Source organism: Sinocyclocheilus grahami, unplaced genomic scaffold (genome assembly GCF_001515645.1).
Source record: "Sinocyclocheilus grahami isolate Dianchi unplaced genomic scaffold, SAMN03320097.WGS_v1.1 scaffold32.1, whole genome shotgun sequence".
In the NCBI taxonomy this organism is placed as follows: Eukaryota; Metazoa; Chordata; class Actinopteri; order Cypriniformes; family Cyprinidae; genus Sinocyclocheilus; species Sinocyclocheilus grahami.
The window spans coordinates 2,595,719-2,616,337 of record NW_015505211.1 but is presented as its reverse complement, the minus strand read 5'-3'; the positions used below and the strand labels follow the sequence as shown (position 1 = coordinate 2,616,337).

The window sequence follows — 20,619 nt, the reverse complement described above, 5'->3', positions numbered from 1 at the left end:
GAGGCTATCAGTTCTGCCTAATATCTTCTTGTGTGCGCCAAGTGAGAAAGAAAATCATACGACTTTGAAACAACACGAAGTTGAGTAAATAATGATAGATTTACTGGGTGAACCATCTCTCACAACCACTCCAGAATTTCATTCATTCATTATTTACAGCGATATCTGCAGATTGTGCGAAATCAAGCGCCTGGCCCTTTAAGAGCGCTGTTATCCCAGTGTGGGTAACTGCTGAATGTAGTCGCGGGGTGGGCTTGAGCCACGAGACAGTCGCCCGGAGACGCGACAGTAGTAAATCCGTTCATTCACAGCGAAGGGAAGAGTGCGGGGCAGCGGCTGGGATGGAAATCTGACTGAATGGGCTATTACTTTTTCCATACTCCAGGAAAGCGAGAAACGAAAGATGTTTTGCCTGTGAAATGAATCTTGGAGGAAGTAAGAGCGTCTGGGACGGACTGTGAGCATCACATCTTATCTGTCCGTTACACTGACTCTTTATCTGCAGATCACGCACACGGGAATATGAAGTTTTTGTGATGATCATATCATCCGACACAGTTTTTTTTGGTACGTTTTGGGTCTAGTTTGTAAAGTTCTTCAGTGTCTCCTCGCACTTCAACCGGATTGTAGCGCTTTTGGGGTGATTTTAGGGACTGTTTGTCCGGATAAAGGCGACTGAAGTGGACTTTATATCTGATGGTGATGGAGTTTCGCAGGACTTTAGATGCGCTGCTCGTTGTGTTTGCCATCATCTGCGTGTCTCAAGGTAAGGTGGAGAAAATACTACAGTGCGACAGATGGCCAGATGAGGATTATAAATGAGTGAAATAGTTGTCGACACCTTCTCTGGTGTTTTTAAACGTCAATATTGTCTTATGGATGGTGTTGTTTAGGTTGCACGGTGATAATGCACATAATTTATATAGACACAGAACTCATACACAGCAGTAGAACAGTTATTTTTTCCCCCTAACAATATTTGTTTTTAATATTCAGACAGTCGATATGTTTTGGTTGAGATGTTCTTTATCTTAAGTTATGGTAAAGTCAAACCCCCAGATCACGCACACGGGAATATGAAGTTTTTGTGATGATCATATCATCCGACACAGTTTTTTTTGGTACGTTTTGGGTCTAGTTTGTAAAGTTCTTCAGTGTCTCCTCGCACTTCAACCGGATTGTAGCGCTTTTGGGGTGATTTTAGGGACTGTTTGTCCGGATAAAGGCGACTGAAGTGGACTTTATATCTGATGGTGATGGAGTTTCGCAGGACTTTAGATGCGCTGCTCGTTGTGTTTGCCATCATCTGCGTGTCTCAAGGTAAGGTGGAGAAAATACTACAGTGCGACAGATGGCCAGATGAGGATTATAAATGAGTGAAATAGTTGTCGACACCTTCTCTGGTGTTTTTAAACGTCAATATTGTCTTATGGGTGGTGTTGTTTAGGTTGCACGGTGATAATGCACATAATTTATATAGACACAGAACTCATACACAGCAGTAGAACAGTTATTTTTTCCCCCTAACAATATTTGTTTTTAATATTCAGACAGTTAATATGTTTTGGTTGAGATGTTCTTTATCTTAAGTTATAGTAAAGTCAAACCTTTCATTTTTGATTGAATTACACAGCATCTCGTGTGTCTTTAGAAGGCATAGCCTATATATAGAATGCTTTTAATGTAAACAATAAACAGATGATTTATAGATTTATCCTTAATACCTAGTGTTGTTTATACATGAACATATGTTCAAAACAGACCAGCTGACCCAGTTTACAGTAAATACCCTCACTTTAGGACAGATTAGCTTTTGAATTCAAGAGGATTCTCTTAGAGATAATGCGTAATATATAGTAAACTAAGGATATCTTCATTATTTAACTATTTTAATCTATTGCATATACTTTTTCCGTTGTATTAGGGATTTTTAACCCTTACAGTCTGAAAGACCTCTCATTCAGACTTCCAACCAGCTCAGGGACGAAGGATAGATCATTAGTTAGAAATAATGTACAAATTAGCTAAGAGTTAGAAATGCCATGAAAATGTTCTTTTCATGTCTCTACCTTCAGGACCCCTGGCTGCAAACACTGAGCCACAATCTTGCATAACTTGAATTGAATCGTGCTTGGATCAGTGGTATTGCTGGCAGTGCTGGTCAAAAGAAGTTCTGTTTTAGGGGGCAGTAAACATTACCTCTGAGATCTGTCCTCCAATATAACCGCTGACAAAATCTGCCACTGAATCAAGGGCAGCACAACCAGATCAGATCAGACCAGATCTATAGTCCAGTCTAAACTGTGTTGTCAATACTGTGCTCTTCTTTTGTTTCATGAGCAGATCTGGTCAAACCAAAACCATTTCTGTTTTTTATAACATGCTCAAAACCATCCCAAAAAGTGAGGCTGGGTCAGATTGTTGCTGAATTTATCATTGTCCCTTCTTTTCCCACACCTCTGACTTAATCCAGCTCAGGTATGTGGTGAGGGCCGCTGGCTATCTCCTCTCACCCTCTCACACCTGATATGGTTTTTGAAAGAAAAAGCATTGATTTACACTTCAACTTTTCATTTATAGGTGCCTGATCCTTTCCGAGTGTGATTGTTGTGTAGTTGTTGTTTGGCTATGTTATGTTTGTAGCTCAAGGAGGACGTGTGTTTGCTCGGCTCCTTTTGAAGTCATTTTAAACAGCCACAAACAGCTGTTGGCTCTTCCCGGATTGTCCCCAAATAATGCATTTAACGAGTAACGACTGCCGGCCTTTGACTCATTCGGTAATGACACCCTTAGTGGAAAATGACTTTTTAGCACAGCATTTCTTTTGTATTTTTCAATGAACACACAAGGATCTGTAGCCAATACGTCCTATACTGTAAAATGTGCTTGATTGGCAGCATTTCAAAAACTCTATGACTTTTCGCGTAAAGCGTGTCATTTAGGGTTTTCCCTCCATGCACGACAGCTTATTTTGATGTCTTGCATCTCCAGGACTGTCGTCGCTCCTTAGATCTGAAGCGAAGCATGTTTGCGCACGCGCGCGTGTATATGAGAAGTGTGACTCAGAGAAGTCTGCGTCTCCCTCTCACACGCTCGCTCGCACAGTTACTCCCTGTCTCCTCTGTGTAAACAGTGTGCTGTTGAGAGGCTGTCAATAAGGAGGGAGATAAATGCCGCATCTCCTACTGAGCACGCTCTGATGTCTCAGTCTGATTTCTGTCCCGGCACATTGATGCTCTTTACTGGATCCATGCCGGGAAACAAAACAGCTTGGCAATATCTTTCCGGCACTCTTTTGTTGTTGCTGAGATCTTACTTAAAAATTAATATAGCTGCACCACAAATGTGCTTTAAAAATTGACACCTTTGATTAAAAGCACATATTTCACTATGCAAGTGCGTAGCTCATCTTCCAAAATAGCACATTTTTATCACCTCCTCTTTGTGGTAGCTTTTTAATTGGTCAAGTAAGGAAGCCAGAAACACATACGGCTCTGGTTTTATGAGACAGGAAGTTTGAATTGAACCCTAAAGATGGCGGCTCTGGCTGGCGTTGCTGTGTGGGGGTGAATGGGGACACAACACAATGCCTTGGCATCAATCTGTCCAGCCTTGTGTCTCTGGCCACAGATGAAGACAGTTTAATGGCCCTACGCATTAGTTCCAGTGGCTGTGGTGACCCTCAAAGCCGTGTTCCAAATGGGAAACACTATACAAGGAATCAGAGAGGCCAAACTAAACTCTCGGAGTGTGTTTATATGACTAGTAGTTTCAATTATAATTTGTTAGCTTTTCAGCATTCTTAAATATGCGTCTGTGATTGTTTCCTTGAAGTGGTAGCTTGCTTTACGTTTGCAGAACTGTTGAACATGTGGAAACCTGGATTGAAGAAGTGACACACATACAAGGATTAATTGGTTTAAGGAGAGATATTGTCTCTGCAAATACATCATTCATTTAGATAGCTGTCGATAGGAAAAGTGCATAACCCACTTTTGACTCTCTTTGGCTGTTTTTTAAATGACTATAGATTGTATCTTTAATTAATGAATGACTTTTTCTATCTAGCAATCTAACTCTGACTGAGTTCGATATTTATCTTTCCTGTCAAGAAATATAGCTGCCTCTCTATTTAATCAGAAAATTTCTCACCACTTCGATATTGACATGCCCTACAGCAGCGGCTTAGTGATTATCTTTCCCATCCAATAACTCGATAGTAGTCAGCGTGGTTTATATCAGCAATAATACAATAAGGAAGTTCATGGTTGTTCCTGGGATCTTTTCAGTTTGGGGCTTTTCGCACATTAGGCTGTAACAGTAGCAGGTTTTTTTTTTCTCCCCATCATCCCTGTCTTTTCATCCATCATCCATCATCCATCCATGTAACTAAAATGGCAAAAAGATCAATGCCTTCTTAAATCTGGGAAGCCCTGAAATTGAGTGAGAGAGAGAGACAGAGAAAGTGTGTTTGAGTTTAAGCAGCACATTTATTTAAAGTATAAGCTTTTGAAACACATGCATTAGCTGCATTTGCAATCCAACAGCAAGGTATCACAGTAAATTGTTTTGACAGGTTTTTTTTTAATTTGTAAATTTTATATATTTTTTTAAATCCCAAAACTCCTCAAGTTTTCTCTTTTTTTTTTTTTCTGGCCCTCAAATGTATATTTTTTTTCTCACAATAATATACTTGCTAATATATATTGCAGTTAAACACATACCTTAAAGGTCCAACATTAACTTGTTTCCACACCTTTCAATGGATGAATGGATAAAGAGTTGCTAGAAGAGTTGCTAAGTTTTTACACACATGTTGTGCTAGCTTTTAACTTTAGACCCTGCTTACTCATTCTTCCCAACATGTAAATATACCCATTAAGATAAGCTTGTTGAAGACTTTGGATAATTTCAAGTGGGTTCTGCAGTTTATCTGTGTGCCAGTGTGTGGAAAGAAGCTGTGGGCATCTATGGGGCACTGCAGGGGCCACCTACATGCCAAGGCGACATACCACTTACATATCCAGACAAAGAATCCTTAGTATCTCCAGGCCTGGAGCACAGTTCCCATGGCATGAATTCTCAGCCACTCTTTTGATTTTTGGATCACTTTTGGACGAAAAATTACGATATTCCTCTTGATCCACTCCTTCTGACAAACAGCACAGTATGACTGCTCATTATCAGGACCTGCTGAACCTAGATTACCACACTCTCACACTGAGTAACAACTCACTCCAACTCTTAAACAGCTGGCTTGTGCTTTGAGTGTTTACATGGTGCAACTGTGTTGTCCTTGGAGAAACAGAGACCTCTGGTCTAGGGCTGTGCGATATTGAAGAAAAATGCGAAATGCGATACCTTGTTAAAAAATGCGATATTCGATATGCGATACGATATTGCTTAAAGTGTGTAAAATCAATTTCAATTATATTTTAAAATATTTAAAAATTAAAATTATATAATCAATTTGTTTCACATTTCTTGGAAAAGAAATAATCACTACAACTTCTGAAAGTGACCGGCAGTGTTTTAGCATTACAAAAAAAGTAATGTCACAAATCAGAAAATGTAATTTTAACATCAGTGTGAACATACAAACAAACAAAAAATAATGACACTAATTTTATATCATTGTAACTTTGCTTTCCATACACTTTAAGTACTTCTTCATATACCACAGCAAAAACTATAGTCTTAGAAAGTTCAAACATGATTAAAGGCAAGTGAACAGTCAGTAAAAAAAAGAAAGAAAAAGAAAAAAAAGAAATACACAATTTACAAGCATAGATGAAATAAACAGTAGTATTCAGGTGCAGAAATTTTATAATTAAGTGTAAAATAACACTATAGTGTTTTTTTAATGTATGAATTAAATTTATATTAATCTTTGTTATAGCCGTTTTGTTGTTTGATTAACATTAGTTACATATGTGTGCGCGCACTTCAGGTGTGAGTCAGACAGCAAGACGAGACGGCAAAGAGTTGTTTTCTGCAACTTATTGCACTTAACTCTTTTTAACGTCAAGCAATTCTCTGCTATATGCGTCAAACTAAAACTTTGACCTTTTGCAACGTTTTGATTTAAGTAGCCTATTATTAAAATGATTCAGATATCGCACGCCCTTGCGATATGCATATTGCGATATTTCAATATATCATGCAGCCCTACTCTGGTCTGTGTTTATTCGCTCCGTTTACTAGTTGATGCAAACAGACCTGGCTAATAGTGTATATAGTTGTGTGTTTGGGCACACTGTAAACAAAAGGGCCCGGGGCCGTCTGTGCTGTCTCATCAGGAGCTCCAATTTAATGACTCAGTCTCTGTATGCATGGGCACTGCTATTAGATTATCTTCATTAACACACACTCCTATTTGGCTTTGAGACCCCATTATCCTCATCAGTCGTGATCTTTGTGTTGTTTCAGTAAATAACACTTGCCAGGTTCAGAGGGCTATTAGACATGGACATTACGTGCGCAGTTGTCGTTTAATGGCCGTGTAGATCAAAATCGCAGCTTGGCAGAACTGGAATTGGTCCTTGAGTGCAATGCAAAGAATGTTGTAAATGTTTGTTTTTTTCGTGGTATCAGTATTCTTTGTCTTTGTCTCTGTCGGAGCACTTGAAGTGTTAACAGGTTGTTGTTCGTGTCTCCACAGACGTGTGGCAAAACTTTGATATTATCAGCTCTATTCTATGCAGAATAGTTTCTCTTACTGCAGGAATCTGCTGCTTTCCCTGCTGAAAATACCATGACTTATGCTTTTTGCAGGCTAGTGCTGATGGACCAACAAACTACAGTAGAGAGTTTTTCGCTGTACTATGTTTTATGCTATGATATGTTACATCTGATGTATTTTCATATTTTAATATTTAATATAATATTTATATATTTACTGTTTTGAGTTCATTTTGCATTTTACATTAAAAAAAATTTGTGTGAATTTACAGCTTTAAAATTTTTTTTTAGCATTATTATTATTGTTTATTTTTTTATTGTGAGATATCTTGTCTGTTGTAATGACAAAATATTTTATTGGGAGTTTCCTCGTTATGATTTGTGCCGTAGAGAGACTAAGAAATGCAAATTAACAGTCTCTAGTCTCTAGCTCTCAGACCAGTCAGAAATGTGGGTTCCAGTGCTTTGGGCAAAACTGCCACCAAAAGTGACAGAAATGCCCCAGTTACCCAAAATAGGGCAAAAGTGCTCCCTGAGGGAATTCTCTTTTATCTCATATCAAACATTTGATATATTTTATGTGTATAACATTTTTAAAAAATGACACTACTCATCTGAAAATTGTCATAATATTATATTCTGTTTTAAATCTAAAAATGCAAAGTAGTATTATTAATTTGGCTGCTAATGCTATGCATTCACTTTGTCAGCATATGAATGCACAGCGTTATTATGCAATCCATTAATTAGTCTTTTATCTCATATGCCTTTCTCAAGTAGAAAATTCTTCCCTCCCTTCATGTCAGTCTTGTATCCAGCCATGCCGGGGCTGCTCATGTTTATGACTGACCCAGCTATCTATCTATCTATCTATCTATCTATCTATCTATCTATCTATCTATCTTGTAGGCAATTCTGCATCCTCAAAATGAAATTCAATTCAAATACAGAAATTGAATTGGAATCTAAAAGGCATACTAACAAAAACCCTGTTTCTAGGTTGTTGGTATGTTGCTTGGTTGCTAGGTGGTTAGTTACTGGCCTAGGTTAAAAGTTAAAAGTCTCCATGAGTATCCACAAAATATGATTCAGGTTCCTCCTGTAACTTAAGAGTATTTTTGGAGGGATAGTCTTATCTCCTATGTGAAAATCATAAGTGTGGTCACTAAGAAATGTAATCCTTAACAAGCCACATGGTTTGAAGTACCATTCATGTCTGTAGTACAGACATACTTGAAAAAGAGTGACTTGCCGTGGTGAACAGCAGTAATAATTAATGCAAGCAAGATTGTCTCAGTTTTATTTCGCTCGGCGACCAGAAATCAAAGCACTTCCCACAATTCACACTGGAGCCAAGCAGCCATTTGTGACGAGGTTATTAAAATTATATCACCTTTGTTCTGCCTTCTTCACTTCCGTATTTGAGCACTTCTTTCCTGCCTTGTCAGTACCAGAGACATTTTAATGTTAGTTTCCGAGGGTTGTTATATAAAAGATGCTCTTTGACATGTGTTATCTGCCTCAGAAGGCCCTTAAAGTGCGCTGTTTCCCAGAGGGGTTGATTTTCTCTGACAGGGTGTGAGACCACAGAGTTCCTTAGAGTCGTCAAAATCCCCCAAACGCCCATCATGGTTTTTTTTTTTCAAGTAGTATTTCTAGCGCCTCATAATGGGCGACTCGTTGATCTAGAAGACTCGGAAAGCTCAGAGCGAGTGATTAATCAGCTTTTCCAGATGTTGTTTTCCACTTCTTTATGCACATTCGGTCGCTATTAGACTGTCCCAAGTCCCCCTGGTCTTCTCGAGGTCACATTTCGGTGAGATATGTTCTGTTTTGGTAGAAGTTTAGCTCAGGCTTTACTTTGGTTTGTTTTATTTAGAAGCTTGTTTTTGGATTCTTACCCCACTGTTTCTCCTCCACCCCCTGCCAACCGCAGTCTGTTTAGCAGTCCATAAGTGTCCGCTAAAAGCTATTAGCCAAACCCTGGCAGTCTCCATTCCCTTAACCCAACGGGGCCACGGGGCTTTTTGTTTTCAAAAAGTAGAAGGGCAACAGTCCTGGGGATTCTGAGGTGAACACAAAGCTTGCGGTTTGGCCTTTGCCGTCTCTTGTGGACGGGGCCCAATGTACTACTACTGTAAGGTCATTGTGTCATGTTATTCATGGCCGGGGTAAAGTGGTTGGGAAATGGGTTTGTTTTAAGTTGCATTAGTCTCTGGCCCAGGGGTGTTTATCCACTCGACTGAATATGAAGTAATAAAGCAAAGTAAAACCTTGCAGATCTGAATGGTAAGAAGTAATCCTTAAAAGCACAATTTTTAATGCCATTTTGCTGGTGTAAACTGTTAGATTAGAGTTTATCTCTGTGTGTGTGAAATGCATTACTGTTTTTCCTCATAATCCTCTGTAACCTTTTGTGTATTTTAAGGTGGTGATGGACGTTTCCCCAGGGGGATGTCTATAGCTTTTTGTTAGAGCTATCACACATGATTCATTTCCAACTGAAGGATATTTTCACCATCTCTCACTCTGACTGCGGGGAATCACAGTCTCTCTCCTGTCACAGATTTTAAACCCCAATATAATTGTTGCCACTGGGATTGGTAATTATTTCCAAAATCACCATGCTCAATGTCTCACTTTCATCCCCAGATATCTCCTGATGGCTGAAATTCCCCGATCTTGTCGAGAATACGTTTATGTTGTTGTTATTCATCTGTAATTGTCCCACCACCACACTGTCATTCAAATTGGGAGAGAAAAAAGCAATTTCAAAGCTTTCTGAAAGCCTACCTGAATTACCATACCACCGGTTTCTCCTTCCTACCCCCCTCAACAACTGTGTGAAACAAAAAACCCTTGGCAGTCAGCATGAATTCATATGTGCCTTAAAACAGAAGACAAATTATATTTACATATCCCAGCATTCCAGCTACTGCGGGATTGAAACAAATTTCTGTTTTCTTTGATAGCGGTTGAATTTAGAGCATATCATTTTCATGCTGCCAGTTTATGACATGCATATGAGCAATACATATGTATAACTTCTTAATTTTACCTAGCTGAGTATTGACGGAAATTGTATTTTACATCCTTGTCAACAGTGACATGAATAATCAACTTGTAAAGATGGCTTTGGTAAAGCAGGTGCTGGATCCAAGTCTGTGCATCTTATTGGCTAAGCTACAACTGGAATTAAGAGCTGTTTTTGGTGTAAAGTGAGAATTTTTGCTCTGTGCCTGGAATAAACTAAAGTTTTTGGCTAATTAGTAGTCATCAGATTACTTTATTTATATAGATTTTGAACACCATGTGTGAAGTTTCTGATGACAAGTAATGTCTACTTTCAGTGAGATTTCCCATTGGTCATGTTACTTTGAAATATTACTTAAATTATTCTTTTTTTTTTAGGCTGGTCAGTAATTAAAAAAATTATTATGATTCGTTAAAATAAGATGCAATATTTATGTAATTTAAAATGTTATGTTAATGCATATGTACATTATGAAATAATTTTACAAATTTATGTGAAATTTTTACAAAATTAATGGCAGAAAAGCTCCCGTTCTCTTCTCTGTCCAAAGTTACTTTTGGTGCAGTAAACTTATTCTTACTTATTTTTTTTGCCCACATTACATTAAAGGAGTAGTTCACTTCCAGAATGAAAATTCTGTCATCATTTACTCACCCTCCACTTGTTCCAAGCCTGTATGAGTTTCTTTCTTCTGTTGAACACAAAAGAAGATATTTAGAAAAATGTTAGTATCCGGACACCATTGACTTCCATAGTATTTTTTTCCTACTATGGAAGTCAATGGTGCCCATCTGCTGTTCGGTTTGGAACAAGTGGATGGTGAGTAAATGATTTTGAATGAAATTAATTTTCATTCTGGAAGTGAACTACTCCTTTAAGGAAAGTATATAAAGAATCGTATAAATAAATATGAATTTTAAAGACTACCGAATGAAATTGTTGTTAAGAAAATCGAATTGAATTGTGTAGTGTATATATGCAACTTTTAAATTGAAAAGCAGTGAATCATGAATCAAATCAGTTCGCTGTCAGAGATTCACAACTGTACTTGTATTGCTTGTTGAATTGAGTCTCATCTAGACACTGTGTTGGTGTTATTGTTTGTATACCAAATTCTCTCAATTGCATGTAATGCAAATAATGACCACCGATTCTCTCTCTTGTAGGATCTCGACCGAGGCTGGAGGATGCCGCGCCACGGATTGTCGAACACCCCTCAGACCTCATTGTTTCCAAGGGCGAGCCCGCCACTTTAAACTGCAAGGCCGAAGGTCGGCCGACCCCTATGGTGGAATGGTACAAAGATGGCGAGCGTGTCGAAACGGACCGTGAGGATCCACGCTCCCACCGCATGCTCCTCCCCAGCGGTTCCCTCTTCTTCCTCCGAATCGTTCACGGAAGGCGCAGCAAGCCTGACGAAGGGGTGTACGTGTGCGTAGCAAGGAATTACTTGGGCGAGGCTGTCAGCCGTAATGCCTCTTTGGAGGTCGCAAGTAAGTCGGCTCATTTGTTCTCTGATCCTTGCCTCGCGCCCTCTTCCTCAATCTCTCCGGCGTCAAATTTCCGCAGTGCTCATCTTTTTTCTATAAAGCTTTCCCATTTTGTCCTGCTCTCCTCATTTTTTCCCTTCTCCTCCATCTCCACTCGATCTTGTTTAGTCTTCCACTCGCTGCGGCGGCCCATAACCATCGTCCCTGGATGGAGTAAAGCACTGAGGTCATTGTTAGTTTTAGAGGAGGTAATCTGATTTGTGGTATTAATGTAGATGGATGATAGCTGGTATTCAAGATAAATTCAACCCCAGAAATAGCCAAGAGAGGAGCGTAATGCTGGCTGCTTCCAGGTGACAGATGTTAGCTTAAAAAAATCCACCAGCATCTCAGTGTTTCTCATGGAATGGCTCCAGGTTTTAACAGCAGGGCTTCCCATATCCAATACGCACTAACTTAATGCAGATGGCACTATTTGATTTTGGTCATTAGATTATCGGCATTTTCATTATGCTTCCGCTACATAATGTTTTTGTCATGCGACCTCAGAGCTCTGTGATTTCTTATACAGAATCGTTTCTAGGTGGCCTGCAGACCTTAAATGGTGTTGTCTAGGGATGCACCAAAATGAAAATTCTCGGCCGAAGCCGAAAACGAACAAAATGAATCACTGGGCCGAATACCGAATACGGATTTTCGAGTTTTTTCCCCAAGTATTTTGCCAATTTTTTCCCCCAGCATTGCATGAATTAAATAGCCAAAATGTGCTTTTACTCTTTTGTCTTGCTTTTCAAAGAAAAAAAAATCAATTACAAAACAACAATTTAAAAATATTTAACACTGAACTTTTTTAACATTATAGCAGACACTATACCAACAAAGCACAATTTAACTTTTTAAATTAATAAACTTTTTTCTTTCTTTATTTTTTGGCCATCAGACCCCCTTCTTGAGTCAGGCATGTATTTTTACTGTACAATTAAAAGCAGCCTTGCTGAGAAGAAACTTATATTAAAACATTAGAAAATATTACAGATCCTAATTTGAACACTGTGGGAATGTTATAATAAATGTATTAACAGAGCTGTTGTAATGTTTATTATCATTATTATTGTCTTACTTTTTATTTTATTTTACAGAACAACAGTAAAATTACAATACTAACATTTATGAATGTTGATAGAGTTTTTCTCAACTTTTGTTTTGGTGGAAATGCGCAGGAAGACCTCAATGCTTCTTTTTGTTGACAATGGCAGATTTATAAATGAGTCTCATTACGAATACGTCATACGTATCGCATTGTCACGTGCCTTGTAAAAATTAAAAAAAATGTGACTGCGCAACTGACCAGAGCAGATTTTCCTCGCACTTTGAACCCTGGTTAACAAGCAGATTGCGCCGTGAGCTCATGCAGCGCTGTCAGAATACATGCAATGCGTGCGTGTATTAGAAAACATAACGCTCTGCAGTTTATTTACTAATTGTTTAAGACCCTTTCGCGATTTCAATCATCGTACAGTAACCAGCAACAATCACCCCTTCCTCTTCTCATCGAAGACATGCGATGCAGTCCTAAACCGTCTCTCGCTGTCAGTGCTTGTAATGATTTTTGCGTCTTTCTCGGACAGTTTTAAATGCTTCCACACTGCTTGTGTGCTGCATTATAAAGAGCACGCCTCTCACTCTTCGCTGGTTGCTATTTGATCGCGTCATATCATTGTTCGGTACAATTTATTCGGTCTTTTCACTTATTCTGCATAATTCGAATAGGTTAACAAGCAGATTGCGCCGTGAGCTCATGCAGCGCTGTCAGAATACATGCAATGCGTGCGTGTATTAGAAAACATAACGCTCTGCAGTTTATTTACTAATTGTTTAAGACCCTTTCGCGATTTCAATCATCGTACAGTAACCAGCAACAATCACCCCTTCCTCTTCTCATCGAAGACATGCGATGCAGTCCTAAACCGTCTCTCGCTGTCAGTGCTTGTAATGATTTTTGCGTCTTTCTCGGACAGTTTTAAATGCTTCCACACTGCTTGTGTGCTGCATTATAAAGAGCACGCCTCTCACTCTTCGCTGGTTGCTATTTGATCGCGTCATATCATTGTTCGGTACAATTTATTCGGTCTTTTCACTTATTCTGCGAATCATTTCTGTTGCCGAACATTCGGTGCATCCCTAGTGTTGTCAAAGGAAAGATCCTTCACCTGCTCGAGTATTTCACCATCTGCTCTGAGATATCAGCGAGACATAATAGTCCCCATGTTCTGGCACTGCTTGGAAAGAATTGTACCATTCTCACACAATTCAAAGCCAAAACGGAGATTTGGTCTCCAGCTACTCATAAATTCTGTCTATTAAATTCCTCTTCCATGCATTCTTATTGCAAAATGCTTCAAAACCCAAAGCATTTACAATTCACTCACACTCTGCTATCTAATTAGGATCTGAACCTCCCCATCGAGCTGCAATATCGTTATTTAAAAGGGAAAGCAAAGAAACTGTATTCCTTTTGATGACTTCAGAATTAATTGAAGTTGTTGCAGCTCTCTAAAGCTGGAAATAATGGTTATTTGCTGCAGGATCATATTTATTCTCATTCTCAATGAGTGTTTTCAGATTGGGTTTCTTTTCAGTTTGATTTTTATTTCTTATCAGCGTTGAAAATTATCTTTCTCTCATATTTTCATATCAAAAATATTTGAGTTTTCAGATTGGATTTGAACAATAACTCCATTCAATTATATAGGGCTGACTGTGTGATGCTATTACCAAAACCATTAACCTACATTTCAGATTCATTTATTAGTGATATCCGGCACCTAAAAGACACTGTGTGGTTTCAAAACTCTAAGGTCATTGTAAGTTCGTGATACGTGAGGGTTGCAGAACAGATGGTCTGTTGAATAAAACATTTTATATTGTTGCTGAGAAAATTAGCAACTAGCAATTAGCAATTTTCCAAAGTTGCATTAAAAATAGCGGTTTTCATCCAGAATACGATAGAAACTATACATTTTATGCTTGGAAATTTGGTAACTCCTTTTACAAAGGAGTGTCTACAAAATATGTTTTTACCTCAGTGAACCGAAAACAAGCTAAACGCATAATCAAACATCTGAAATTCCCAAGTTTACCCCTACAAATGAAAGGTTTTTGGATGAGTTCTTCTCACATTGAGCAGAAACGCTTGCAGTCTATGTTCCTCAAACGAGACTGTCATTATCATTAACTGTAGACTGAATGTGCGCAGTGGAAAGAATTCTGGTACACAAATAGTTCTAGAGCCCCGCATGAGTTGATTCTAGGTCTAGATTCCTGAACCGCACAACCGTCCGTCCTGTCCTTTATCTGTGCCCCCATCATCCAGGTTGCCTACATCAGTGTTTCCCAACCGGGGTGCCGTCTGTCGAGAGCAGGGGTGCCGTGTAAAAAATTAAATTGCTAAAATGTTCAAAAAAGCATCTATTATATAATATAAATTTCTGATGTCGCCAATAATTTGAGATGCACCGAAATTTCAGCTGCCGAAAATTAGTTCACCGCTCAGGTTTCACTTTCACGTGGTGTGACCCTATGGGAGTGACGCTCTGCGTATTATCCGTTATCCCGCTCTATGCGTGTTCAGTCGCTCCACTCGTATACCATTCATGCTCATCGGAACAGCAAAGTCCACTCAAAAATTGAGCCGACAGGAAACATCGATGTAGTACAGTATTGTTTCTGTCTGCAATAGCCCTACTGTGTTGTAACATGGTGTGGTATATGGGCAACTATGGTAAAGCTGCTCTCTCATTCATTGATATGCTAACCGCTATGTTATGCTCACGTGTTCTGATCATAATAGCTTTCTAGGACTAAACATTATTTGGATAATTGGTAAAAAAAAAAAAAAGTTAAATATCTTAACCCTACTTGTTAGACCTACCTGAAAAACTAAAAAGCAATTTATTTAATTCGAAGGCCTGTCGTTATTTTTTATTTGTGCTATCATTATTAATTTCTTTATTTGTTCTTATTTTATTATTGACTGCTTACTTGTAATTTTTTATTCAATTCAAAGTTTGAAATCAAGCTATCTCGTGCTACTGCACCAAAATTACCCCACTGTAAAATTAAAAAAACACTGAGTGAGCAAAAATTTGTGAGATAGCTAGTTATAATGGTAATTAAATAATGTTTAGATATGTATAAAAGCCTACATTAAAATATGTCATATAAATTGGTCTCTTCATTAGAAATTAGCCTAATGATTACCACCATTGATGGACACAATTTTTTAATAATATTAAAAATATCTGTATGACATTATATTCTGCAGTTCTTCCCTGCTGTACCGAATATCTATACTTTTCAAATTATCATATCGAAGTTAGAAATTCAAATATTTATATAAATTTTGTAGGGTGCCACAAGTTTGTTAAAATTTCCAAAGGGTGCCGCGACTAAAAAATGGTTGGGAAACACTGGCCTACATCATTAGTTATGATATGTTTGGCTCTCCTGTGATATGACAATGTGACATTTCCTCTAGGAAATCACATATATATAATATACATTGATTGTATAGCTTAGTCAGTCAAAAATATGAGCTATATTCAGTATATAAACTTCATTTCACAATGTAAATGTCCCTAATTAGTTCAATGAGGCCATTTATGCAAGACTAAACTGATTGTGACATCATAACGGGTACATTAACATATGACTGCGCACATTTACTGCGACTTCTGTGGAACAAAAAATGACTGTTTGAAAACAAAAAATCAGAATAGCTTCTTTGGTGTTCCACAGTAGAAAAAAGTCGCACCGGTTGGTAAGGGGTGAGTAAATGCTGACAGAATTTCCATTTTTGGTTGATCTATCCCTTTAATATTCCTTTAATGCAATAAAAGTTCAGAATAGCTTTATTTTGATGGAATAAGCTCTGTGGGCATTGTGGTGATGAGATTTGGGCACATAGTGCCAGCTCTCTGCATGGAGATCATCTTTCTCCATCGTGGCACGGCTCCATCAGCCAGGTGGTGGACGGGAGATGGGAATGAGGGTCTGTTGCCAGCCATAGAGCTTGTCTGGTTCATAGGTTTTGGGGGTTTGGCAGAGAGAGGTATATATAAAGCGAGAAAGGGAGGTAGAACGATAAATAGAAAGGAGAAGGAGGGCACCCATATGCCAGGCGTGTTGATCTGCCACCAGCAGGCAGCGTGTCGTACATTAGGAGGGCACAGATCTTCGGTCAAACGCGAGATGTTCTGGTGAGAATAAACAGGCTCTTGGCCCGGTATGCGTGGGAGGGACCGAATTCCCAGAGAGTGTTTTAACAGCCTGTTTATATACGCTGCTTTTGAAGGTGGTATTTATGGTCGAGGTGATGAGTTATGTAGGCACGGTTACATTACTCAGATGATGAAGCCGGAGCTGGGATGATTTACAGTGACAGAACTCTCACACGTTAAATGATAGATGAAAGGGAATGGATCTGTGATGGTTCAACTGTGGTTTGTGGTTTATTACTTTTTAAATGATGCTCAGCATTTGGTGTCGCCCCTCTTTATGCTTTTGCATGGCTTATGGGTAAACATCAGCCATTTGGAGCTTCTAATCAAAGTTGATTTGGGGGGGTCAGGACTGGTTTCCAGGAGAACAGGCGAAGACAGAACAGCAGCTGTTCTGTGGAATGTTGTGAACGAACAGGTGAAAGAAAGAAATTATACTTTTGTTTTGATTAGCTGTGAGAGACGAGAAACTTTCACACTTTTCCACTCATGGGGACAGTCCCAAAAACCAGTTGTACTGCAAAAACACAGGTCAGCAACCAGTTCGGACTGAATTGTGACTAGGATTGTCATGATGTCCTCAACCTAGGTGAAATTTCATGATTCTCGACACTACAGCAAAAATTATTCAGTTGAACACATTCCATTTTTCCAAGTTTATATTTAGTTAACATTATTATTATTTTTTGTTTAGTTAACAATATATAGCAAATATTTATTTAAAAAAATGTAAACACTGATTTTTATATAAATATATTATCTATTTTATTGAGTTTTTATTGATTTAATTTAACAATATTTTCATATATTGTACCAAATAATTAATCATCATTAAATTAGAATTAATTTAATATATTGTAAATGTAATATTAAAGTATTATACATACTATTAAGGTCTGCAGAAAGACTGAGTTGTGCCATTCTGCTGGCGATGGAAGGGTTTGCTTATGGGTCACTCTGCACCTCTAGGGTTTAAGCTGGAGACATCCTGACAGATAAGCCTATGGGGGTTGAGTGGGGGTTTAGTCTAAACTCCTCCTTGCACTTGCAGGGGTAAAGCCCCTCAGTCTAGGACAAATCTAAAGTAATAGTGGCTTATGGTCAGCAGGGCATGCTGTCCCCCTCTGGGCCGCCTGCCCTCTGTGCTATTAACCTTATTGCCTTGGATCTAGACACCGTGTAAGTGCTGAAGGGTGGCCCGGAGCAGTTAAGACTTTGAAACTCCTCAGTATAAATTGATTATGAAACCAGCAGAAAAGAGCACTGTAAAAAAGCATTGTAAAGATTTTTAATTAAATGTGAGCAGACCTTTACTGTAGCACTAATGCACGACACGCCCTGATGCAGCTATAAAAACTGCATGAATCAGATTTCTGGCTCAGAAGACAATTTCAGTAAAACTTCGTTCAGACTTTGATGTGATGCATCCACAAAGTAGATTTATTATTCCAGAGCCTTCGTTGTGACTATGTGAGCTATTAATCTCCCTGAATTTCCCGAAATATTGAAGAGGTGCCAAGTTGCAAATGCATTTTTCTAGCAAATGCATATTAACCAGCAAAACCGACCCGGTCTGTCCAGACGCGCATGTGGCCGCGTGTGTGTCCGTGCAGTAATAATGAGATCACTTAGCCCGTCGAACTCCAGGGGTCAGGGAGACCGCTGACAGGGTGGGGTCATTCAGACACAAGCCTTCTGTCCCCGGGCTATTTAACTCTCTCACTACCTAATGAATTAATTAAAGCCAGCCACAAGTAACACAGATCAGACATATGAACACAAGGCCACCTCGGAGGGAGAGGAGAGATATGCAGTGAAGATAGTCATAATAAACTGCTGGGGGACAGAAAGAAAAAAAAGAGAGGGAAATGTAAAAGGAAACGAGAGAGTGTTTAGCTGAATGAGCAACAGGTGGTGCAAGGAGGAGTTTGGACTAAACCCCCACTCAACTTGATGAGCAGGGGTACATCTGTGTGCTTTTGTATAGTCAGGGTTATGACCAGAGCAGACAGGACACGAGGGACAATGCAGCCCACCTCTGACACCCTAGGGGAGCCACCATCCACTTTCAATCATTGCCACCAACTCTGAGACATCAACAACTCTCATTTATCTCTCTGTAGTTACACCTCAATTTACTTTGTTTGAATGTTAAATTAGTAGTTACATTTATTATTAGTACATTTAATCATCATCATCTAAATAATTCTAAATGTACTGTAATAATAAAATGGAAATAATATTAATAATAATATCTAAATACTTAATTATTATTATTATTTCAACTAAATACAATTCAATAATAATAATAAATAATAATCACAATAAATAATTCTTCTGCCAAGTAATATAGTTCATAATAATAATAGTAGTTGCATGTACATTTACCTGTGTGCAGCTCACACAGAATGTGGCTCATCCAGTTAGAGTCTGAACTAGAGACCTGCACTCCCGCGGGAGGACCGCGGGACCCAACGTAACAGGGTGCGGTGCGGGACAACTCTTGATGGGCGAGTACGGGGTGCGGGCGGGAAGAGACTCGTGTGTGTGTGCGGGATGCGGGAGAATAAAATGATTCGCGGGACTCCCGCAAAATAGAAATTATCTAAACATAAATTGTTTAAAAAATATAAATTGTTATTTATCTGTTGCACAAAAGCAAAAAGAACAACTAATATTAACATTAAAATGATTGACATGCGCAAGCTAGGCATAGTTTCTATTTATAACACGTGTTTAAAAGGTTGAGCAATGTAGCCAATCACAGACTCAGCTGATTTCTGGAACGCAATGGCCAATCAGAGGTGATTAAGTTAGAATCTACTCACCGCAGTGCTGAAATTGCGTGCTCACGAATCCTCTCATTTTATCACACGAAGTGTAGACACTGTGAAAGATTCATTGTGCATATATTTAATGTGTTATAACAGAGCTTTATGAGATCACGATTAACTGAGATGTCAGCTTTTAGTGATAATAAAGGAAGCGCTGCTTGCATTCTGCCATGCCAAACCATGCACGCAGCAGCACAAGCTTGCTTTTCTGTTAAAAATACCAGTGGTTTGTGAATGTGAATGTTGATGCTTAGCCTAAATAACAAATATTTTATCGGGAGTGTTTATGCTGGTATGTTGTGGAGCTTAGGAGATATTACAGAACCATTTTATGTAAATTTCTTCGATGTACTGAAAAAAAATCTATATAGATTACTTTTATGCAGGCTTTTGCGGGCGGGAGTGGGACCAGATTAGATATATTTCTGTGGGAGCGGGCGGGCGCGGGACAGAATCTTGCGGGAGCGGGACTGAAAAATCCCGCGCAGGTCTCTAGTCTGAACTTTCTGGTTTCTAACATTTTCATTTGCAATTTTGCTTACTCATATCCCTCATATCCCTCAGTCATTTCACTCTGTGGTTGTGGTTAAATGATGTGTAATCATTGTTGTTGACTTTGGGAGAGCCTGACCACCATAGGGTCTGTTTAATTGCATCTATTCATTTTCCTAACAGAGATCATAAAATTGTAATTGTCCATTTTACTGGCATAGTAAATTGCAAGGTGAGTTGAAGTGCTTCCTGTAGGTTGGCATGTTTTTTTTTTAAATGCCCTTGATCCAGATCTGAACTTTAGCCTAGCATTTTTAAAACACCTCAGATCTGTAGAGTGGGGAAACAACAGTTAAGCTTAAAATGAAGTTAGTAAGCCTGTTTATGTGCTGTGATTGATGGGAACTGGTCATTGGAATGCTGAATTATTTTCCTTCCACTGCATATGTGACTGTGCAATCCATATACCCCGAGAGTTTGTGCAGACACCAGCCCTGGGATGATTGATTGCCTCTCTCGCGTTGGCATTGCCAGCTGGCATCGGAGAGATGGGAGAGAGCAATGGGCCAGGATATTGGTCTGTTTTAGAAGGTAGGAGGGCATAGACACACACACTGCCAGCAAAAGCAATACTTGCTTAAGCCGTTACATTTCCGTTGGCCTTTAATTCCTTTTACTGGTTTTGGTCCCTTACAGTAACACAAATCCGGCCCAGTTCTTTTCCTGTAAATTTTAAAATTTGAGGTCACAAAAACTGATCACACACAGATTCTGGAACAAAAGATGACAGTTCAATTTCATCAAGTAGT

At 38.8% G+C, this 20,619-nt stretch overlaps 1 protein-coding gene across 7 annotated transcripts in view; it reads left to right on the top strand.

The window, feature by feature from the left end:
• The first annotated feature begins 1,067 nt into the window (after nucleotides 1-1,067).
• The window catches only part of LOC107577175 (roundabout homolog 2-like), a 78,122-nt gene continuing 58,570 nt past the window's right edge, over nucleotides 1,068-20,619 (top strand). For all 7 annotated transcript variants that reach the window (XM_016263310.1, XM_016263302.1, XM_016263291.1 and 4 more), the window contains exons 1-2: nucleotides 1,068-1,320; nucleotides 10,882-11,208. In XM_016263310.1, the coding sequence (XP_016118796.1) occupies nucleotides 1,251-1,320; nucleotides 10,882-11,208 (397 nt within the window). In that variant the 5' untranslated portion in view covers nucleotides 1,068-1,250. The remainder of the gene's footprint in view (nucleotides 1,321-10,881; nucleotides 11,209-20,619) is intronic.